Source organism: Neolamprologus multifasciatus, chromosome 20, assembly GCF_963576455.1.
Source record: "Neolamprologus multifasciatus chromosome 20, fNeoMul1.2, whole genome shotgun sequence".
In the NCBI taxonomy this organism is placed as follows: Eukaryota; Metazoa; Chordata; class Actinopteri; order Cichliformes; family Cichlidae; genus Neolamprologus; species Neolamprologus multifasciatus.
Genome location: NC_140458.1, coordinates 16,255,420 through 16,278,937, shown reverse-complemented (window position 1 = coordinate 16,278,937; position 23,518 = coordinate 16,255,420). Strand labels below are relative to the sequence as shown.

The following is a 23,518-nucleotide window of genomic DNA, read 5'->3' as shown; positions in this document are numbered from 1 at the left end:
ACATGTCCCCATCATCAACACAAACGCTGACTTTATGTGAGGGTGAAAAATATTCTCGAAGCTTCCTCTGATGTCATTTTTCACGCACACAGTGGGTTAAACACAGGTGCCACAGGTACTAAAGCCTCTCTGACTCACGAGCTCCAAGAAGCCCAGGCTGCGTGCTGAATAGCTGTTAGTGTCCATTCCACAGGTGTTTCCTGCTTACCCACGGAGAGTTACTTACCCGCAGTAGTGCGCTTTAATCTTCACAAACTCCGAGTTCAGGTCCATTATGGATCCGTTTGACGCTAGCATATGCATTGTACAGTTCAGCTCCCCCGTGTCTACGTGAACAGGCCCACGCTCGCTGTGTGATACGTGGATAGAAAGCGGTTTCCACTCGCCGATGAGAGAGGACCCTGTACGCCCAGTGCGCTGAAAACTAACCCGAGCGGAGCAGCTTCAAACTTTCTGTCGTTAAGGTAACATCGGGGACTTTGGGGAAGTCTGTCACGTCGCGTGAATAACGGTGGTGTTTCCGGCCCCGGCTTTCAGAATAAAAGCTAATGCGCAAGGTTTAAAGTAGCGCTCTTATTCTGAAACGGAAAACTCTTCACCTGTCATCGGTCGAGCTCGGAGCGTGATCACACTTGACGGGCTTTCTTCCGGCTCACTATGGTTACCGTAATCTAAATTCACCTGTTCACCTACCGGGGCTTCCCGCCTGTCCCGGCAAAAACCGTGCTAATAATCTGAAAAGATACGGACAGTGTGCGGTCGGGTTCATGACTACTGTTCTCTTTTTATGCAGTTTTCCCTCATAGAAATTATCCTCTAATACTGTAACTAATACTCTAATATGTTCTTATCATCTCCCAGCGTTACAGTCGGTTCCTACGACATATTTAAATAAACAATCACATTAAATGTACGCGTTCATTAACACTCTGGTCAGTATCACGCGATCCGTGTACACACCAGGTATGGACAACCTCTGGGCAAACAGAAAAAATTCCGACATAACCAGTCGTGTTAATATGGTGTTTAGCGCCCCCTAGTGGTTAATGGCAAAAATGTTATATGCATGAAGTGTGGAAAGTGACGCTCGTGGTCAGGCTAAAGAGTGACCTGCTGTAATGCTTTAATGGTCGGTGCTGAGCCCAGAGGGGAAGCTGTTGTTTGTGCATCAAAAACCAGAACAGATGTCCTTCTGCAGAGGCTGAAAGTACGGACACTGCCCCTGCTCACCGAGAGGAGCCCGCTCAGACCGCGTAGCCGTCTGAAGGATACCGCCTGGACACCTCCCAGATAAGAAGGGCACACTGAGCCAAACCCAGGACACGCTGGGGAGATTGTTTCGTGGCTATTTTAGGGACACCTCGATGTCCCCCAGAAGAGCTGCAGCGGAGGAGAGAGACATCCGGGTACCCAGACGAGCAGCGGATGGAGGATTCACGAGTTATTAATCATGTAGTTCACTGTTTCACATTTAGCGCCATAATTATTTGGATAAAGTAACAACTTTGGTCGTTTTGCCAGCCTATACCATCAGAGTGATCAGAGATGTAAATATCAGGAAAAAATGGAAATGAAAATCCAAACCTGTGAGGACAGAGAAGCTGAGTTTGCAGCTCCAGACAGACTATGAAGATGTTCACCCTGAGTTAATTGCATGGGTCAGTAATTTACTAATAACAATAATAATTAGTGAGGTCTGACACCAGGATTCACTGCCTGAACGGTTAAGTAAAGAGCAGTTGGCCCTGGGCCCACATCCAGATCTATACTGCTTTTACAAAATCAAATTATTACCTGATAGAGTACAGTAATCAGATATTACCTGATAGAGTACAGTAATCAGATATTACCTGATAGAGACCAAACAGACATAACAATTCTCAAAGATAAAGATATGAACAAAACTGATAAGATATAACTGTCAATATGAGCTTTGGCGAATTCAATCTAAAGATGATGATATTATGTGATATTAGTCAGACACAGGATGATGGACTTTGTTGATTTTCAGTGAAAAAGATATTGAGGTTTGATTTTTAGTTGTATTCAAAATGCTGTTTAATAGCACTTACTGACTATGAAATTTCAAAATAAAATGCTATCAGAGAACATTCAGGCTGGGTTCAAAAAGTCCTCAAACAGGGATTCATTGGTTTGTTCGTACCCTCAAATATGACCCATATGAGTGTTTCCAAAATGAGCCCACACATGTCACAGGACGTAGCTGCAGCATGGTGCCATGCAGGTCTAATACGTGACACGGTTTGCATTTTAAGCTTGTTTCCTGGCATCTAAAGCAGCTCTGCACGAAGAGAAGGCAACCAGCTCTCACTAAATGGACGACAGGCCTTTTCTACTCTAATTAAACACTCCAGCACATTCTACACGTGATCTCACACAAACACAAGTATTGTCTTTATTGTGCAGGCACATCGACAAGCAGATATATGGTAGACGGCTTCGGAACAAACATTACAAATTAGAAATAAATAAGCGTGACTAGTAGTAGAGTTTGAAAATGAAAACGTTAAAAATCCACCAATGAGCGTGACCAGTTTAAACTGAGTCATCCATTAATCAGCTGACTGTGGTTAAGTGGGCAGGTGGATGACTTCCCTGCCTCTCCACTTGTGCCCAGTGACACCTCCTTAAATGAACATGAATACAAGCATGTCAGTGTTGCTATAGTTTCTCCTCAGCTGATGATTCACTTTTCATCAGTGAGACGGCTGCTCTGTTATCAGATGGTGCTGAGACCTGGACCTGGTGTCTGCAGTATAGATCATTTATTTATGCTGTAAAACCTGGACGCACCACGGCGACAAGAACTGATTATTAAACATTTGCAACAGCATTCATGTTACATTTTATGAAGGGAAAAGAAAGGAAATACAATGTTAGTATGTTGTTTAGACACTAGAAATAAACTAATAGATCACCCATCAAATCAGTTTCACTTGATCATTTTTCAGATTTTCTTTACAAAGATTATAGATCAGCATGTTTTATTTGCACTTTGTCCACTGATTATGTCACTGATAAACACAAGCAGATTGTTTTAGACTTTTCAAAGGTTAAAATATGGATTCAAATTTAAAAGGTGACTCTGTGATCCAGGTGTTTGTGGGTTTTGGTAGAATCTACATGGATCTGATTGTGTTTCCGTTCTGTTAATCTCATGTATTTCACTAATATTCCTAAACGTACCAGCCAACAGTGAGAGAAGGAAATCTTATTGTATGTTATATGTGTAGTGTTGTTGGTCCTGACGAGGAGCACCTCAGGGTACCGACTCACACATTCTTTATTATTCAGTGAAAAGCCACTGACGAGGCTCCAGCTTTGTGTAACTCAGCTGTGAGTCTGTATTTCTGCATTCATCGTGACATAATGTTCATCACTTGCTTATTTCAACTAATTTTCTTTTCATGAATCTGATGGTTTCTAATGAAAGTGGATATGACAAAGATCAGGAGACAGAAGAAAAGGAAGCAAACGGGTGAAGGGCGGAGCCGCTGACCTCTCACAGAAACCTTGCTAGGATTTTGTTTTCTTTGCATACATTTATTTTGTTCATTTAATTTAAATTTTTAGCACTTTGTTGCTTGTGGGTTGTTTTTTACATACCTGTAAATAATGACCAAAGGCCAAGGCAACTAATATCAACTTCTAGTACTAGTGCTATTACTGGTAGTATTACCTTTAGACTTCTGTGTAACACTGCCATGGTAGTCAACCGTCCCCGTATTCCAGCTTGTCCAGCATGCTTGAGTCTGTCAGAGCTCCTGTTGGTCTGTCACGTCCGCTCCTGTTCAGGGTTCTAGCGATTGTCTTATTTGAGACTGAGGTCCTCGGGTCTCGTGGCACCTCTGGGGTCCTCAGACAGATCTCCCAGACTCGCCCTGTGTGCTTCTCTTTGACTTTCAGTCCAGCTGCTGACACACTGTGATCAGCTTGTATCAAACCTGCTTTGTGAGAATCGCCTCTTTTTCTCCCGTCTGTTTCTTTTGTAGTTTGAACTTGATTGAGTGCTCAGCAGCAGTTTGCTTGTGTCATAGCTCAAAAAAGGTCAACTTTTTTTTATTCATTTTAGTTTTTTGTGTGTAAATAGAAATCATTTCTCCAGGAAAACAAGTATTTTTATAAATGTCATGTTGTTGCACTAAAGATTAAATTTCATTTCATGTCTTCACTTTGATCCTCTTGTCACCTCTGACCTGAGCGATCAGTAAGAATAGAAATTGGAGATAAAGTATCTGAATTTCAGGAGCGGGACCACGCCTCCAAACACGCCCCCTCCGGTTCTCATCTCTATACGTTCCCCCAGTTCTACAAGCTGATTGTTCTCGTTCTTAAATGAGGACGTGGGCCCAGTGAGTGAAAGCTCTGTATAGATGTGAGGACACATGAAAACGCTGACGAGTCACAAACACACAGAAACCTGTTGTTTTTCATGTATTTTATTTAGTGAAGGATACTGTTACTGCAGGATCTTTATTCCTCTCAAGCACCTACAGATCCTGCAACAGATCAAACACACACAGTCAGATGTGGTTGGCTGTTCACTGTAACAGTTCACATGAAGAAGGACGCTAAATAAAGCAGCCTGTTATTGTTGGCATCACAGGTGGATCACTGAGCAACTGTTTGGCTCTGCTGCTGGTTTTCCTTCCCCTTGTGTCATGAACGTTCACATACTCTTCATCCTTTGAGCTACTTACTCAGACAGTTGTAGGTCAGCTCCAGGTATTTGTACATACGCGGACAGGTGTCGCCAAGCATTCCACTGCTTGCTCTCATGGAACAGGTGCGTTTCCCATTACACCTGTGGATGCAGAGCAGCACAGTGCAGATGAAACACTTAAAGGTAGTTAGTAAAGATCCCCAGCTGACAATGCAAATTAAAGACACGTTTGTTTGTTTGTTGTTTATCTCATACTAGACTATGTGTATGAATGATGTGCAAAAGAAGTACAACACTAATTATGTAAATCCAAATACTGCTGATTAATAACACTGATCAAACCCAGGCTATAACCCCTGGCTGTGTGGGGACAGCAAACGCTGTGAACACAAAGTGATGGTTGCACGTCCCAGCTCACCCAAATCATACTTTCAGTTCCGCTAGCTTCAGAAATATGTGTCGTTAGCTACGAGAGGAAAGTGCCAAAGACCAAAGACTTCATAGTCATGTTTAAGATCTCGTTGGTCACTCACAGTAAAATATCACATTAATGTTAAAGCTGTACCTTTCAGCAACTTTGCTAGTGGGGTTTGAACACTTGATGTTTTCCAGGCGTGAGGCGTCCCGTCTGAAGGAGCATATGTGTGGATCACGGCGCCCAAAATCAGCATGGTACACGTGGATGACATGGCCCTGGTCTGTCAAAGAAAGCAGTGCGTGCTGTTGAAAACTGAAGAAGGGTGCTTGGAGAGGCAGTTATCAGGACACGTCAAAGTTTGTCGGGTCACATGTGATCTTACCGCACTGCAGTTCGACCATAGACTGCTCGCAGGTTATCAGGTGAACTGCCAAAGTAACATCAGTCAGATTAGGTGGAGCACTCAGAGCCTAAGTGATGCTTTACTGTTTAAAGCAGGTGCGTGACTCACTTGCTGGTATACAGGTGTAGGTGGTCTGGATGTATTTAAAGGTGTCATTGCAGGGATCTCTTGCAAAGATGGCCGGGGTTACTTCACACACCTTCTTGCCGTCACACCTGAACAGATAATAGAAAGTAGAGTCAGCAGTGAAGCACCATGGGAAATCCCACCAACGCTGAGAAGAACAATCTTTCATTGGGTTCTACGTGATTATGGGGTCTTGTAAGGTAAAAGGAATTCCCCACAAATATCATCAAAGTGAAATCGTCTGTTTTGTCTGAGGCGAAAGGCTCGTCCCAGCTTTGCACTGGATCTGATAACCTGGCATTTCTTACTCCACGATCACTATCCATGAAAGCAAGAAGGCACGCTGATTCTTTTATATTCACTTTTCAAAAAGCATCTCGTCTTCCAGACATGATCTCTCACATCACTGAAGTTTCACACTATACATGCAGCACATTTCATCCCCTGTTATTCTACAGGACCTGTCCCGACTTCTTTGATGTTGGGCTGAGAAACAAACTCAGAGCAGGTCCAGTCAATCAACAATCATTTATTAAGCACATGCATGTGGCGATGTACACAATACCACCTTCTGTGTCGATCTCAAGAGGAAGCACTTAGATACACAGTTTCATATGTCAGGGTTAACGCTCCTTCATGCGTAGGCAGATAACATAACATGCATCAGTTACAGTTAGCGACAGTTAGACATAATTCCTTTTTTGGTAATCTTCTATAACACTTAGAAATATCTATATGTGGTGATCAGCAGCAGTGACATCCATTGATAACAAATACCAGTGTGTTATTGGGACGTATACCTTGTCCTGATGGTGTCTTCGGCACCCTCCAGAGAGCACGTAGTATTGATGGCCACCTCTTCAGCTTTCTGTCCACTGCACGTGTTCCGGTCTCTTCGTCCATACATGGACTCCTGGACACGAATCACTCCAGTTTCTGTTGGACATCACAGAGGCAGGTATTCAAACACAACGACAGAGCTTACCAACCAGGGACGTCTGCAGCTGCCGTCAGCCTCACAAACTCACAAACACAAACTGCAGAGCTGCTCACTCGCTGCTTTGTATGCTTCCCAAACCCAAATGTCATTCCTGTCTTACTCTTCAGTACTCTGTACTCATAGAACCAAATCAAGGATCCCTTAAAGAAACGGGAGTGTTTTCCAAATCTAACTTAGTGGTGATTATATTAAACTCATGTGTGCCACTTATTTAGTTTTGATGCAATGTTGTGTGGAGGTTCTTCCAGGCGGTGAATGACAGTGTATGTTTGTTGAAACACTTCACAGGGTTTAAAATCCACCCGTCCATTCTCTCCCGCCTATCCTCAGAGTGGGGGAGGAGGAGGGGGGTAATGTGTGGCTCCTGGCTCTATACGACCACTGTGGCGTTCTGTATGGACACAGCTGAAGAAATGTGAATAAAAACTGGAGGAATAGGACGCTATGGTGTAAAGCTTCTGCTGGATATCAATTCAATTCAATTTTATTTATATAGCGCCAAATCACAACAAAAGTCGCCTCAAGGCGCTGCATGTGGAGTTCTGTATTCATGGTTTAAAGTCGGTCCTGAGTGTTTCTGCTCTCGTACCTCACTGTGTGTCTATGATGTGATTCGTGTTCGATATTTGTCCCCAATGAATAAATAAGAATAACACGTAGAAACACTGCAGCGCTGAGAAACACGAGTGGTTGGGTCTTACCACAGCTCAGCCGGTGGACGTGGTTCCCACACGTGGTGACTCTCTGCGCACCTTTAAAGCACACATGGAGCTATTAGTCTAACATACATATTAAAACTAAGCACACTGAGAAACAATCAGACTAGCAGACACTTACCTGTGCTAACAAGCAGACAGGCTGCTGCCAACACTGAAAAACAAAGGAGCAGCACTCTCAATTTATAATGTGGCCAAATATGAAAACACGTGATACTTTACCCTTAAATACATGAACTGAAGAAATCTTCTTCAGCTAGAAAACAACATGAATGAGAAAATGCTGACTGTACTCACAGAGCGTGCTGCTGAGGCGGAGCATGGTTTCAGGGGACTCAGTGAGACTGATGCTTGCAGCAGAAACACGCAGCATTTATAGCTTTGAGTCTGTTTGCAGTCTCATCTTATCGTGCTAAACAAACCTTACCCCCCAGACTTTTGTTCAGCTGGATACGTGCCCAAACATGTGGTCAGGTGCTCGCCCAGTGAAGGATTTGACATGATTATACACACATGCAAAGAGCATACAGTCCTGATCATGGAAATGATTGGATCAAACATGCTGCAATGAATGTTTGAAGTGATCGATAACAGTGGAGCTCTTTACTGAGTTCATGTTTGGACCTTTGCTTTCTTTTCTTTCTTTTTTTTTTTTGGGGGGGGGGGGGGTTACAGGGTTTACAGGGGGTTACAGCCTGTTTCAGTTTAAATGTTGTTTTCAATAAATTGCATGCTCAACAAAATGTTTTGTCTCAGTAACATTTCTTCTTGTTGCATGTTGAAGCTCGACCTGGAACCTTGTTCAGATCCAGCCATGCAAAACAGGATTTAGTCATTTTTCATGTGGTCTATGTGGTAGAGGGCCCAGGCCTGAAGGATAGACCGACAGGTCTGTGTAACAATGACACTTGGCTCACTGTAACTTCAAAAAGTCATTTATTGATTTATTAACCTTACAATGTTTCACAGAGCTCAGGGTGTTCGTCAGCTCAAAAACACAGCAAGCATCCCACCTCGGTCACTTTCCCCGCTGATGCTGACATCAGCCTGCTCACGATGCCCAAATTCCCTTTTTGCTGATGGGCTCCATTAGATACTGTTTCCACTGAAGAAGGTGTGTTTTTATTTTATGGCCAACAGCTAAATTACTCTTTATGCTGTTTGATTGTCTGCACAAAGTAGAGAAATTGATATCTACCTCAGTTTTATTCTGTTGTATTTATTTATGCCTTTTTTATTTGATCTATTTGTACATATTAACCTGCATCTGTGTGTGGACAGCAGAGAAAGACTTTCATTGCACAGAGAAATGCTTTTCTTTGTACACATGACAATAAACGCTTGAATCTTTGAATCTTGAATCTTTGAGGACACATGGTTTCAGTGAATCAGGAAATACTGAACTGGTTGACACACGATTTACAAAGTGAAAAAAGACAAACCTGCAGATTTTCCAAATGTAAGTGTGCAGGTTTGTTTCTGTTATCTGTGCGCTTCTGTTTCTGTTAGGATTGCATACCAGAATAAACAGAGCAGAAGAAGAGCAAACAGACAAGACAAATAGGACACAAAAAGCAGATAACTCAGCACAAACACAGGCACGCTGCCGCAACATGCAAGCATCACTGACAGTAAATCTGATCCTTGCAACACACAGTCTGCACTATGTGCTGAATAACATGGAATTGTAACCCTGATACTGTGCAATGCATGCATGCCAGCACTGCTTTAGAGCAGTTTGATGTGCAGAAAAATAAATCAGATATTTTAAAAATAGAGGTCGTTTCCTTTGATCTGACTTGAGACATTCAGCTCCATGCAAAAGTCTGGACAACTCGAACTTATGCAGCAGACACACAAAATGTCTTCTTCTTCTTATCTTCTAATGTTTACGCCAACAGAAATACAAAAAGTATTTCTTATTTCCAAAGGTCAACACAGCCGTAATATCTATGTTACAGCTCCTTCTCGGAGGGTATGACGATGATACTGTCACAGTTACAGCTGCAGGCGACATCCCACAGGTCAGCCGGGCACTCCCAGGCCTGACTCTGACGTAACACAGTTAATATAAGTGTGTAATGCAAAGTGACCACATCATAAGAGTTCTGCTCTGTGTCATAGTTTTTACAGCACACGTTGTTCTGATCAGGATTATTTTCAAATCTGTCCTTACTTATTTTACACGACACTTATTAAAGTATACACCTATTCAGGAAAGCTGTGATGGCACAGATGCATGCTGGGAAATATAGTACGGGTACCTTCTGAACTTGCTGCCTGGTCCTCAAACAATTAGATCCTCAAAGAATTTTGCCTGAGAATTTGGCAAAATCCCTGCAGACCTGCTGACGTCAACCATGTGACAGTTTTGTCTTATACAGCAGCATTTTATTTCATGTTGAGCAAGCAAAGAGAAAAATGGTGCTCAAAAGAGGAGAGAGAGAAGAGAGCAGGATGAGTACAACGACCCGCAAGGCTCAAAAGATACAGTCTGAAACATCGTTACTGCTGTTGTTATAATATGTGCTCATACTGTAATATGAGTGGCTGTTCCACTGTAAAGTAACACAGACTGAGGATGAGGTGACCCACACAGTGGGTTTGTGGACACTTCTTTGTTCCATGATTACAGACATCGTGGTGTGACCTTATATGACGTGTACGCTCCCACAGCCTGGGATTGCTGTTGTTATTTTCCACATGTGATTTAGAGAGAGAGTGCTTCAGTACAACATGATGGTGAGGATCTATCAAAGTTACGATTTCACATTCATGTAACGCCAACACTTTCATGTCAGAGTAACAAACGACAAGCTCTGTAGCTGCAATAAAACAAAGACTGGGAGGCTTTGTTTGTATATTAAGCAAGAAAAATGAAGCCTGTCTGTTTGGGTTGTGCTCGGCGTGTATGTCACACTGTGTCTGTCTAATACTGATCGATTGGGAAAGGAGCAGAGTTCAGCAGGAAGTGTGAAAACATCAAAGACAGTCAAACAAATAAGAAAAGTGCGAACGGCTGTTACAGTTTTCAGGTTTTCACACTTTTTTCACTTTGTCTCTGTGGCCGACGTGTGGACGATCAGAGCAGCAGCAGCACATACAGACGCTCTCTGTACGCGGACCAAAGCTATGCACCTCTGTTGTAAACTTCTCACTCAGAATTCATCAAACAGTCTTCTGCTGCACAGCCGAGGATTCTGACACTATGTAAGAACACAGCCAGGATCTAAGCCCACAGAGCAGTCGTCCACAGTGTCCAGTCTGACACATGATGATCTGCAAACTGTCCATGAAGACATCTCAAGAAGCTGGTCATGACACAATAATGGGAATCAATGATAGTTTAATAGTGTGTGCAGGAATAGAAAAGTCCAATTTGGCTGTCCAATCAGAAACAAGAAAGGAAACGAGGTTAGCGTGTCCTCGATCGTATTTAGAAACTCCCCTGCTCATCCTGGGAACACACTAAAGTTTACGGCCTTTAGGCCTGCGTTTGAATCGAGCCTGCAGCCGTGAGCTGCATGTCTTACTCCTCGTCTTTCTGTCCTGTCGCACTAAAGGCTGAAAAAACAAACAGAAAACAGCGAAACATGAAGTTTACACATACCTCTGCACTGAAAACAAAACTGGCCTCACTCATAAATATTTACAGCAGGTGAGAAACTTTCATTGTCAGTTGTGTGTACAGTTTTGTGTGCTGTGGATGAAATCATGTGTATTTGATCTTTGAACACTTTGGGTCCAGCTGCCATAAACTGAGTGAATCTGCAGCCTAACACTGAAGTCACGCATACACATCCACACACAGCTCGGCCATTGTACACTGCAGTCAAAGACATATTGTTGAAGGTAAATAGTTGTGTAATTTTATCTTTTTTAACCTGCAGACCAACATCAGGGATATTTGGAAAGTTCAGCTCCGCATGTTCTCATCAGTTCATGAACTTGGCTATAACACAGACCTATCTCATCCTTGAGGTTTATTATTTAACTACCTTGTCAATATTTGAAAGGCAACATGGCTTAGGACAAACAAAGTCATAAACTGGTTTCCACTGGTAATAGATGAGCTTCCAAGAAAGGCTCTGGAATCCTTGACCTTTAGCAGGACCTCCACCGGGTAATGGTCGCTGACACCCAGCGCCTGAATAAAAAACACAGGAAGAACAGCCAGTGTCAACAAATGAACAGAGTTTGATCTGTTTCAGTAACAAAAATCACAGCACACTGTGTTTAACACACTCTGTAGGTGTGTGTTTCTGTACAGTCCACATACATTGGTACAGACATGCAGAGCGTGGACTGTTACCTGCTCCTCCGTCAGTCCATATTCCTCTTGAAAGTTAAACGGTTTGGCTGAAGCAGGCACGATGGCTCTGTGAAAGGTTTCCCCATTCACAACAATCCTGTTGGCACAAGCAGAGAGCAGCACACATTTACTCATGTCTCTTATTTCATTCACACGGTCACATTTAAGTCTGCTATAGTCTGCTTACATTTACATATTGCATATCAGCTGCAGTAAACAACAACAACGCACCTTTTTTAATCAAAGGAAACTTTGTTTCTTGAAAAGTTCCAGGGTTCCTAAAATCTTGGGAACCCTCCTGAATCAAAGCTTTGTGCGTTTACCTGTCGTAGGGGCAGGATGTGGTTGATCGCACGGTGGTGTCAGCGTCGTCTGGGATGAGCCAAATAAGATTCGTGTCTGTGATTAGGCGCACATTCTTCCTGTTCTTCTTAGCGAGGTAGCCACAGCCCGCATTAAAGTCTCCAAGAAGCATCACATTCTGCCCATTACAGCACAGCGGTCACCATGTACACCTGTGGTATTGACTTCTTATCTGTTTGATGAATGCCAAAATAGTCTTTACCTCAGTTTTCCACATGTTTCTCACATGCTGTAGAACATCATAGAGGGCATCGAGCTCCTTGGTGGTGTTGGAGGGCGTGGTGTGCTGAGGTATGAGAACAAACTCCTTTATAGCTGAGGATGGAAATGAGGGTTAGAGGGAGAATCCATCCAACAGCACCAATATTTCCATTCTGTCACAGGGAAGCATCGGGGACCGACCTGTGCGGTCCGCTCTGAAGCGGACAGCAAACGGCTCTCTGGAGAAAGCGTCGACGTCTCCTGGTTTATTATCAGGGTACTGATACTGGTCCGTGACCCTCACCGTCTCCTTCCTGAACACATTCAGGTTCAGTGAAGCCAGACTCCGTCACTATACCTGCACTTAGATGTCCCCTGCACAGAGGTGTAGCTCACCTGTACACAAACACGTACTGCTCCTGGTATGTCTCAGACCTGCCCAGTCTCTCGCTGGCCACAGTCTCATATTTATACTTGGTGTCAAACCTGAGAGTGAAACAGCACAGACGGGACGGGGATGCAGTCACTGCATGTGTCAGTCGCTAAGTTTGAACATTTAGAGTCCAAACCACTCACCTCCAAACTGATGCAATAACATGTGTCTGTGGGTGTGTGTGGGTGTCTGTGTGTGTGTGTGTGTGTGTGTGTGTGTGTGGGTGACTTTGGGTCTCGGTGGGTGTCTGTGGGGGTGGGCATCTGTGGGTGTGCGTGTGTGTGTGTGTTTGGGTGTCTGTGTGTGTGTGTGTGGGCGGATGTCTGTGGGTGTGTGTGTGTGTGTGGGGGGGTGTCTGTGGGTGTGTGTGGGTGTCTGTGGGTATGTGGGTATGTGTGTGTGTGTGGGTGTCTGTGGATGTCTGTGGGTCTGTGTGGGTGTGTGGGTGGGTGTCTGTGTGTTTTTGTGGGTGTGTGTGTGTGTGTGTGTGTGTGTGTGGAAGCGAATGAATAATCACCGTTTTAGGGAGTCGAGCAGCAGTGGTAAAGCTTTTCCTCCACTGTCTCTCACTTCCTGGAGCAAACACACATCACAGCGTGTGATGATCTGAAATGGAGACACAGCACAGCCATGAAAAGGTGAGTGGGAGTGGGACAGACAGAGGAGCCACTCATTATTCGTCCCGCTGGTCACCTGCAATAAAATAAAAATGTCCTGCATCCCTAAAGATATTTGTTATATTTGTTCTTTTTGGTCCTTTTCCCAGACCACCGCGCTAAATTAGAACGTGTTCATTCCGACTGATGTAATAAGGAACGCGTTGGCATTGACTCTGCGCCACCTTGTGGTGCTAAATGATAATGCATGGAAGTGTCTTCATAGCCTTTGTTTGGTTGCTTTGGTTAATTTCACAATGTGGTGAACAAATTTTCAAACAGGAAACAAGTTTCTCTAAACAAATCATTTTTACTGATTCACTGAGTAATTCTGTCAGTTTATTAGTGTCCCCACTAGCTACAGCCATGTAGTGACTATCATCCACTAAAGAACCACGACACTGTCCCTCAGCTGTTTGAGCCAAATACAAGAACACAAGCACTCTTACCCAGTCTTTCTTTTTACCTTACCCTGGCAAGAGTCCCCATAACGTCACTCTTCTTCGACTTGGATTCACCAAAGTGTTGTGTGTTGAAGGCACAGATCCTAAAATCTGAACCAGCTTTGGTATCAGTCACCTCCACAAGGACGGCGAGCAGCAGGAGGAGAGACAGACTCATAGCCCACAGCTGGAAGGAAGCACAGTCCCCATCGAGAAACATGATGAAACACATGAGCTGAGGGCTGCTACGGGACAAATTCAGTTTTGTTTGGTGTTAAAAAAAAAAAAACTTTTTATGGAAGCTTTGATGTCAACATAACTGAGACATGGACTAAAGATGAGACAGACCATTGCATCTCTGATGGTGCAAAGAAGACGGGAGTTTGTTGCTGCCATCAAACCCAGAATATTTTCCTCTAATGGTGTTTCACCATCTCTGTGTTTTCCATGTTTGATTTGGGAACAACATTTTTGGAGCTGGGGTTGTATAACTAATAAAGGTTTTTAATTTGAATGATTTTAATTGATAAAAAGAAGTAAACAGCAAACCAGCACAAATCTAATGGCTGTTGTTTCTCGTGGTTTGACTCAGCAGTGAAACTTCCTGTTTCTTCCTGTTTCTTGTGAAGTTAAAATTATTCACTTCTCCAATTCCTCCTGACAACCAACGATAGCTTTAGCATAAATCTTAGACATGAACCACATATTTGTTCTTCCCCTTATCTAAGGTCAGGTGACTTGGGAGGGGGGGTCCATCCTGAACACGTCACTACCCTGTCACAGGGCCAATGCAAAGGCTCACATTTACCCGTTCTATGGGCAATTTACAGTCTCCAGTTAAGCTAAAGCTGCATGTCTTTGGACTGAGGGAGCAGAGGGAACCCAGGAAGGCACAGCTAGAACATATAGCAACCTCGGTCAGATGATGGACTGCCACCCAGGGCCTTCTGCTGGTGAGGCAACAGTGCTAACCCCGGCACTACCGTGTTGCCCTGCATCATTATCTTTTTAAAACCCACTAGTATAAAAAGGGTCAAACTGAGTTAAATCGTGTGTATGTATAAAACCTGTCCACATGTAAACACCTGTTGCCCACAGAGATGATGTTTGCTCTGTGTCCTCTGTGTTTCTTAAATTTGTTACCATTTCAGCTCCTTAAAAATGTTCTCACATAAATAACTAATAGTGTGTTCATTAATAAAGTCCACTCATATTTACTTTCAGACAAAATAACATAGCCAGTTAGCTTTCAGTCTGTTGGTCACGATGGTTTCACCCGAAACCCCTGCTGATGATGACCCACACATTCACACTTTGGCTCACGAGATGATGCACATGATCAGTAGTGGGTCCTCTTAAGGGACAAATCCACTCGGGTTCTTAGAGCTGAAGATGAGAGCTGACACGTCTTCAGGAAACCAAACTAGTCCAGGTCTGTCCAAGGTCCCCCCTCAGCCACAGATGTTTTGCATTAATGAGTGCAATCACATCAAGAGGGCAAACATCTGTGGACTGATGAGTCCCTGACAGGAAGACCACGGTGTTCAGTTACTTCAGTCTGTCACTGCTCTTAGTGTCCTGCAGCGACTGTAACCACATCATTTCCTCAGGGCCTGGAGAACGATGTCCAGAAACCCAAATATCCGAAATATGAAGGAAAACAAACAAACATAACAGTCCAGTCAGTATGAAACAGGACACACATGGAAACAATCATGGAAAACCCACGGCACACATCTGAAACGAACGTGGAAAACAAGAAGCGAAACTCCAGAAAACAAGACGATAAAATCCTAAAATCAAACAGAAAACACGGAGCAGTGACCATTGCAGGAATGATCCTGGCGTCATGGGAAACATGGAGAACTGACTCTAGTTCAGCTCTGTTAGCTCTAAAGCTGTTACACTTCTACTTTCAGCACAACACATGAAACTACAGTGTGTGTGTAGCAGGCTGTACCAGCTGCTGTAATGTGAGCTCCAGCTGTCAGGTCTTGAACCCAGACACAAAGCTGAGCGTGTAGGAGAGTGCAGCTCTGTAGTCATAAACACACAGCAGCAGATTACAGGTCACACGCTCCACTGAGACGGCTTTTCCTTCGCTCGCTCCTTCTGTGGGTCGTCAAACTACAGCTTACCAGCTCTGGGACTTCTTGGACTTGTAGGGTGTGTTCGCTTCTTACTCCCGTCTCTCGACTGAAACTCAAAGCTACCCCCGCCACTCTGTTTCCTGTAGGAGGGACTACAAGGAGGAAGCAGCAGGAGATCTGCTGCTGTGAGAAACTTTCTTCTGTTTGTCAGAGATCAAGTCTTTATGAGGAAAATCACTGCAGACATTAACATTTGAATACTTCAAAGTAAAAAACCACAAACCTGTCTGGTTACACATATATGACTTAAGTATTTACCGTGAGAAAGCAAAAGGCAAGTGAAACAGTCCACAAATGAACAGATCAGGTGTGGGAAGTTTAAGACAGCCTGCAGGTTAAAGACGTGTACACTGCTCCAAAACATTCAAAGAAGACTTTTTCATCAGAGCTTAGGAGCGTGTCAATTACACTTCAGAGATATTGATCTGGTCAGTTAGCAGAAAGGGCTGTTAAACTAACAGCAGGGGGCAACACTGAGGAACCTGAAACAGGAACAGCTTTACAGGTGGAGGCACCTGACGTGGTTCACTCCTCAGCGTTTCTAACTCGGATCAGTGTCCTGCTGGGAATCTGGAATGACACCTGGAGCCTCCACAGGTCGCACAGGTAGGCGAGCTCCTCAGTAATGTCACTGCCACCTTCAGGAGCATGGAGGAGATTACAGGCTGCTGTAGGTCCTCGACATGCATGCACACGTTATTAAAACGTTACACGGTGCTTATTCTGTATTTATTTCAGCATGGTGGTGTATGCACGGCAACGGAAACAGATGAACGAACCAGTTTCACATCAGTGGTCCTTAAAAACACACGTTTAGTCTAGAGATGGACCGATCCGATATTACGTATCGGTATCGGTCCGATACTGACCCAAATTACTGGATCGGATATCGGCGAGAAATAAAAAATGTAATCCGATCCATTAAATATCAAAAAAGCACCTCACAAAACTTGCTACGCGGCGTAACTCGGCTCATAACCGTAGCACTTCGCAGCAGTATGCATCACGTGATAGAGCCGCTGTGTGTATTTGTAGCCTTGCTAGCAACCCAGCATTTCATCTCCGAGGAAGTTTTCCCAGAGAGAAGTAAAGCAAGTGTGTAAGTTCATCTCTGAATGTTTGTAAAGCATTCCCACGTTAAGCTTAACAACCGATATATGGAGCGACTGCCTCTCTCTCTCTCTCTCTCCTGCTGCTTCTTCAATTGTGAAACTAATGATCAGCTGATCGGCTTTTCTGTCGCGAGTCCGTCTCTCTTCTTTGTTTTTGGCCCACTTCTCACCAGAAAGAGGAAACCAGCGGCTGAACAACAGCAGCACGTTTAAGCTTGATAAGCTGTTGTTAGAATTTATTTAATATTACTTTCTAGACCAGGATCTTTTTCTACGCAGCTGACGGCTGGTAACTGTGCAGGGGCGGATCTAGCAAAGTTTAGCCAGGGGGGCCGATAGGGCATGAACAGGGAAAAGGGGGCACAAAGACATACTTTTCTTTCTTGTTCTCATTTAAAATGTCGAGCTTTTAATAAATAATTATCTGACTCTTACACCCAAAGTTTTAATCTGATGTAAAATATATAGAAGTCCATTACTGTATATAGTAACTGTTAAGTCTAATATACCCTAGTAAGCTATACTACTTTTTCCTTTGGGAAGATACCATCTGTGCAGTCTGCAATTCTGTTGAAGAAAGATGTTGAATCTATTTAATTATTCTTGAAAAATAATTTCTTTCTGTGCATTTTTCCCCCCGCATCAAATTAAATTTGATTACATCGATTAAGCATCATGAGCTGGAGGGTGGGGGGTGGTTCCCTGTTTTTTTTTTGCTGGGAGTTTGCAACCCTATTAGTTAGGTTGCTTGATATTCCTGCTAAGTACTCTTTAAAATACCAGAATAGGGAGGATGGAGCAGGTTTATGTTTATTAGATTGATCAGTGTTGCTGAACTATGAAATATTTTGGGCGCAGTGTATTTTTTACATACAGGTATAACAGAATAGCTTTAGTGTTGTTATTTATTTAAACTTGAGTATAAACTTATACAAAATGCAGCAAGATATTAAAAAAACAGTTTTATTGATTAAAAAACACTATATCGGATTCATATCGGTATCGGCAGATATCCAAATTTATGATATCGGTATCGGACATAAAAAAGTGGTATCGTGCCATCTCTAGTTTAGTCAAAGAGCTCCGGTCTCCAGCGGACAGGTCGGCCTGAATGAAGCAGGCACACACAGCTGGCAAACAGATGGATGAAAACAAACGTTACGGACTCCAAACGTGCTGTAAAAACTGTTTTTCACAGAAATGTCCCACGAGAAGCGCAACAGTGAGCACTGAACTACATACAGCAGTACAGCTGGTGCTATGGTGGGAGCCGCAGACGCTGAACCAGGACCTTAATTTGGTCTCCTTAAAAACAGAAACAGTAGCTCCACCTACTGGACATATCCCTAAATTAACCACAGCGATGGCAGCAAAAATGTGTTTGAGCATCTTCTAATCCTGATTTGCTATCCTGATTAGCTGCCCGGTGTTCCCGATGCTCCAGCAGCTCATCAATAAGAACACAGACGCAAGTTCATTTAAAGCTCTTAACCTGAAACGCAGCAACAAGTCAAACTGAGCTGAGTGCATGGACACGTCACAGGTCTGGTCACTGCAGAGCACTCATCCTACTGAGCCGCTGTTCTTTAATGTTACAACTTTATTATTATTCTTATTTTGGTTAAACTGGTGTTTACAGTACAGCTGCAGCTCCATGTGACTGTTACCTGTCAGAAGGTAACATCTACCTGTGTTCAGTATCAATGAATGTGGATACCTGTTCATGTCATTTGTGGGACAGCACAGAGAGAAGACAGACGAGGCTTTCAGCGTGTTACCTTTACAGTCCAAAGCGTGTTCAGTGTTTCCTCAGCTGTAAATTAACAGAATTAAAGGCTGAATACAACTTTCAGCCCCATAAAGGAGACAATCAGCTGTTAGTGTGGGACTGTATGCAGTTAGAGGTTTGGATCTGTAACAATCCTCACAGATCTCACACACTGCTCACACTTCAGTATAACTCCTAACACCTGTGGTAAAATTAATGTGTCCAGTCTCAAGTGCAACTGGACACCACGTTAGAAAACCTCCCCCAGACTTGTGCGATTTCATGTTCAATGAAGACAAAGCCACGACCTCATCACTTTTGTAATCAAAGCCATCTTTATTGATTATGTGGGCACAGAGAGCAGCCTCAGACTGCGTGCAGGGCTCTCCAGCGGGCCAGAGGGCCTCTGTTGGGGATGTATTTAACCCCACAGCCATCAGGAATCAGACGCTTCTCGGCCATCATGTCATCAAAGTCACAGGTGTTGAACTTGGTGAAGCCGTACTTCTTGGAAATGTGGATCTGAGGGCGAGAGCACAGACATGGGTTCAGCCTTTCAGTACACTTACTTACACTAAGCCCCTGATGAAGACACATTTTGTCTCAGTGGTCCCTTAAAGTACTCAGCACCTCCCAGCTGAGGACATACACAACCAAAGAGTCAGTGTCTGCAGCCTTTGCACACCAGAACCGCACCGCAGCGAGACCGGTCGGCTTAATAAGCTGCAGAGGACTCACGTAACTTTACATTTATTACAGCAGGAGCTTTGGGAGCGTTTACCTTCTGACGACCAGGGAACTTGAACTTGGCTCTGCGCAGAGCCTCCACCACGTGCTCCTTGTTTTGGGCCTTGGTACGCACGGACATGATCACCTGACCGATGTGCACGCGTGCCACGGTGCCCTGGGGTTTACCAAAAGCACCACGCATTCCAGTCTGGAGCCTGCCCGACACAAAACAAGAGGATTACAGGATGAGCCAGACTGCGCTCAGTGCAGCAGGGCTACGGGTCAGTCAGCCTCTCACCTGTCAGCTCCAGCACAGGACAACATTTTGTTGATGCGGATGACGTGGAAGGGGTGCAGACGCATGCGGATGTGGAAACCGTCCTTACCGCAGGTCTTCACCATGTACTTGTTAGCACAGATACGGGCAGCTTCCAGAGCTACAGGGGTTGAAGCACAACATGCATGAAGTTAGAGGCACCGCTGTTTGTGTTTGCCAACAACCCTGACTGACTGCAGCATTAACACGAGCCAGACAAACTGAGGAGGAGGAGCTTACTGAGGTCATCACACGAGTGAGAGCTGTGCTCTGATGTCTCTCTGAACCCAGGACTCAAACGCAGTCAAGACAAACTTCACTGTTCTAACCTGGAACCTTTACTTTCCCTTAAGACCCAACACTGCAGCTACCAGGCTCAGTGCATCCTCTAACAGTAACGTACTCATGCAGGCAGCAGTGCATGCTTCCTTACTGAGTAAAGTGCTCAGGGTGTGGCTGAGCAGCCTTCCTCCTGTTAGCCACTGTGATACAGCAGACCCTCCACAGACGAGTCACACATTAGCACCAAGTCTATCTGCCTAATGCACTGAACCTGTGACGAGCCCAGTTTAACGTTCCTGGGGCCAGTAAGCAGCTGTGGCCCAGTTTAACTGGCTCATTCCTCATGTACACGAGTCTTTATGGGGCAGCTTTAAAGCTTGCAGAGAGTGTGTGTGCTGTATACTAGGATAGTTTTTATATTTAATATACAAGCTGTTACATTAGGTTACAAACATCTCACAGCTATACAATAGTTTCCCGCAGTAGTAATCAGTACCCCCCCCCCCCCCCCCCCCCCCCCCCCCCCCCCCGAACAAACACTGGGAACAGCCAGTGATCTAAACTGGAAAACGAGACTGGCTCATTCAGCTGTAACACCTCTAACAAAACATTTAAAGCAACCTGGTCTTTTAACCACAGAGGCCATCGTCTCACTGTCTTTATCAGTAAACTGCACTCATGGGCCAAAGTGTGCTCCTACAAAGAAGCACACACGTTACCAACAGGTGTGTTAGTCGTGGCTCCTGGTCTCCTCACCTTCTGATGACAGCTGCTCGTACTCATCAGAGACCATGTGGCCGCACAGGGGAAACTCGTCCACCTTTGCCTTCTTCCTGCCCAGGTCAAAGATCCTGATCTTGGGGTCTGATGAGAACAGAAGAGGAAGGATAAGAACACTGAAACTCACACGTCTGCATCAGCGAGACCAACTTATGGCCTTTTCCATCAGCGCCTACTCGGATCGACTGGAGTCACCTAACGCCGGGCTGTCGTCATAGCAACACGTCCCAAATAAACGTGTGACACAAACACTCCAACAAAGGTGGACGTGGAGAACGTACCTGCTGCTCGGCCTGTGGCACGTCGTCAGACTCGGGGAACGAGACGCTCTCGTGATGCTACTGACCAGCCAATCAGTGGCGTGCAGTCTGATGACATCACATTTTAGTACTTGCTCGGATCGTTTGAAACCCGGGCCAAGCAGGTACTATAAAGGTACCAGGTACTATAAAGGTACCTTTATAGTACCTGGTACTACTATGACCTAATGGAAAACCGTGCTGAGCCGATCTGAGTAGGTACCAATGGAAAAGCAGCTTTAAAAAGGAAACAGTGATGACCAACTAAGTAATTATGAGCCACACAGCAGCATTTTGTCTCAGTGGTCCCTTAAAGCACTCAGCACCTCCCAGCTGAGGACATACACAACCAAAGAGTCAGTGTCTGCAGCTTTTGCACACCAGAACCGCACCGCAGCGAGACTGGTCGGCTTAATAAGCTGCAGGACTCACAGCAGCCCACTGTGACAGTTCGGTCCAGAGGGGTGACCGTGATGTCACCTGAACATGGTCCCACTGAAGTGTTACAGACTGAAACAGAAAACATGGAGAGAGAACGTACCAGGCACACCCCTGCAGAAGCGGGACTTGGGGTACGGCTTGTTCTTGCAGTACCTGTAGCTGTGAGAGGAAACACACACGTCACCAACACTGAATCTTAGTGTAAGAGGTGGCCAATCTAACAACCCTTCAGCCAGCACGCTGGACTACATCAATCACATGCTGGCTACGCAGCTGTAACACCATCTGATTGACTGTAATCACAGAGTTTATGATGTCAGAGCAGGAAAGAGGAGACAAAAACTAAAACAGCCAGAGTCTGTTCAGATACACATTAATCCTGTGATGTCTGACCTGTCAGGGACTGAGAGACTGCTGTAACCAAGTATTCTTAAAAAAAAAAAAAAACGACAATTATCCCTTTTATCTGATTGTTCATCAGCAAAACCTGTTTGAAGCATAGCAACAACGTGTGTCTGACCCCAACTCCGTCTATTTAAAACTAACAGCTAAATATAAAAGTGTCTTCTCCCAGCGGGTGTTTTAAAGCAGGACAAACAGAACATACGGCAGCCTACCCTGGAGTCAGTAACACAGCTGAGACTGATTCACACCGACGATCAGGACATTTCCTGTTTTACAGCCGTTAAATCAAAACCAACAATTATACAATTATAAAAGAAACCGCGCAGTGAGCACTCTCACAGTCAGGTGACATTCATGGGCTTATAACAGGGTCAGAATATTTGGTGACGGAATTATTTTATACCACAATAAGCTGTGACTCGGAGCTTTTAAGTCTCTTCACGGCTTCAAACAGACTCTGGCTTGGGCTGAAAGTAGTAGCATTTAGCTTGTACTGTTATCGAACCGTGCTAGCGTGTCCCGTGAACGGACTGCTTTACGGCGCTCGTTGTGAACACAACATTTAAATGGAGTTAACAGTGTAGGACGACAGAAACGCCGGGTTTTATAGCACATATTATTTTTATTCTTATTCCTCAGGCCCGGGGGCAGGCCAGCGCCGTGCACATGGCGCCGAGCAGGAGCCGCTGCCATTTTCCTCTGAAACACTCGCTCGGCCCTTCGCTCAACCGGGGTCAGAAAATGACTTACCAGCGGGCTGGTCGGCGGCCCATGGTTGCAATCTGAAAATTAACGAATAAAAACAAGTTACTAAGCTTAATTTGGACAAAGATAAGTCAAAAAATAGCTTTAAATTAACCGGTATGATGGAGAGCCGAAGAAAACGCGACTTCACCACGCACTCACCTAATGGAGGAAAGGAAGAAGACGTCACTTCCGCTTTGTCATATGGGCAGAATGTTTCACGAGGGAAATCTTTATATTCATGTTCGCGTTATTTTTGCTTCAGCGTAGTTTTATTACAACAATAAATTATTACTATATGGCTTTTATTTAAAAACATTTAAGTAAAAATTCATTTAAGGGCTGTTAACGAGCGCCAAGTGAATGCTGGGAAGTGTAGTTGTATGCAACGTCAATGAGGCGGGTTAGCTACATTTAATTCAAACATAATTTTATTTAGTAGAACATACTGTAAATCTTCTCTGAGCCCAGACTCATTTAAAATGGGCCTTGGCCAGGAATACATTACATTAGGATTAAACAAGAAATGTATCTGTGCTCAGAGAAAATATAATGTTTTTAGGATCACAGCCTGTTGTCTGACTTGGTATCAGTGTGGTCCTCTTCCAAAAGTCTAGCAGCTGATCTCAGTTCACAGACATTTGCTGACTTTTGTTAGAAGAAGAGGAGATGCTACACAGTAGCAAACTTTTTCTCAAATGTTGCTGCCATCAAATTCAAAATACAGGGCAAAAGTC

At 44.2% G+C, this 23,518-nt stretch overlaps 4 protein-coding genes and 2 non-coding genes across 13 annotated transcripts in view; all 6 read right to left on the bottom strand.

The window, feature by feature from the left end:
* Window positions 1-601, bottom strand: part of prkcz (protein kinase C, zeta) — a 99,640-nt gene extending 99,039 nt beyond the window's left edge. For 2 of the 4 annotated variants that reach the window (XR_014871646.1, XM_085146750.1), the window contains exon 1: window positions 227-596. Coding sequence is in view for 3 of the 4 variants with exons in the window: in XM_085146750.1 (XP_085002876.1) it covers window positions 227-303 (77 nt within the window). In the remaining variant the exon portion in view is untranslated. Of the gene's footprint in view, window positions 1-226 lie in introns of all 4 variants that reach the window. The other 2 variants (XM_085146754.1, XM_085146749.1) reach the window with 2 other exon arrangements.
* Window positions 602-4,444: 3,843 nt separating this feature from the next.
* Window positions 4,445-7,759, bottom strand: LOC146494703 (L-rhamnose-binding lectin SML-like). Its single transcript, XM_085146768.1, has 9 exons — window positions 7,645-7,759; window positions 7,469-7,501; window positions 7,333-7,383; window positions 6,432-6,567; window positions 5,614-5,720; window positions 5,485-5,529; window positions 5,250-5,382; window positions 4,722-4,825; window positions 4,445-4,520 (listed from the first exon to the last, which is right to left on the bottom strand). The coding sequence occupies exons 1-9, from the start codon at window positions 7,718-7,720 to the stop codon at window positions 4,504-4,506; spliced, it is 702 nt and encodes a 233-aa protein (XP_085002894.1). The 5' UTR covers window positions 7,721-7,759; the 3' UTR covers window positions 4,445-4,503.
* Window positions 7,760-10,676: 2,917 nt separating this feature from the next.
* On the bottom strand, window positions 10,677-17,688 carry dnase1l1 (deoxyribonuclease I-like 1). 5 transcript variants are annotated; one of them, XM_085146762.1, is made up of 10 exons: window positions 15,894-17,688; window positions 13,784-13,942; window positions 13,174-13,262; window positions 12,620-12,709; window positions 12,425-12,537; window positions 12,225-12,337; window positions 11,983-12,140; window positions 11,660-11,756; window positions 11,346-11,494; window positions 10,677-10,911 (listed from the first exon to the last, which is right to left on the bottom strand). In XM_085146762.1, the coding sequence occupies exons 2-10, from the start codon at window positions 13,931-13,933 to the stop codon at window positions 10,905-10,907; spliced, it is 966 nt and encodes a 321-aa protein (XP_085002888.1). In that variant the 5' UTR covers window positions 13,934-13,942; window positions 15,894-17,688; the 3' UTR covers window positions 10,677-10,904. The 5 variants fall into 5 exon arrangements, with proteins under 5 accessions (XP_085002888.1, XP_085002887.1, XP_085002889.1 ...); XM_085146761.1 differs by lacking the exon at window positions 15,894-17,688 and adding an exon at window positions 14,974-15,887; XM_085146763.1 differs by lacking the exon at window positions 15,894-17,688 and adding an exon at window positions 15,716-15,887.
* A 1,409-nt stretch (window positions 17,689-19,097) lies between these two features.
* rpl10 (ribosomal protein L10) lies at window positions 19,098-22,931 on the bottom strand. The gene is made up of 6 exons (XM_085146769.1): window positions 22,788-22,931; window positions 21,733-21,791; window positions 20,869-20,976; window positions 19,813-19,951; window positions 19,567-19,729; window positions 19,098-19,307 (listed from the first exon to the last, which is right to left on the bottom strand). The coding sequence occupies exons 1-6, from the start codon at window positions 22,808-22,810 to the stop codon at window positions 19,152-19,154; spliced, it is 648 nt and encodes a 215-aa protein (XP_085002895.1). The 5' UTR covers window positions 22,811-22,931; the 3' UTR covers window positions 19,098-19,151.
* On the bottom strand, window positions 19,382-19,514 carry LOC146494701 (small nucleolar RNA SNORA70). The gene has a single exon (XR_014871743.1). It is a non-coding gene; the product is annotated as a small nucleolar RNA SNORA70 (small nucleolar RNA).
* On the bottom strand, window positions 21,484-21,616 carry LOC146494700 (small nucleolar RNA SNORA70). Its single transcript, XR_014871744.1, has one exon. It is a non-coding gene; the product is annotated as a small nucleolar RNA SNORA70 (small nucleolar RNA).
* Window positions 22,932-23,518: the final 587 nt, after the last annotated feature.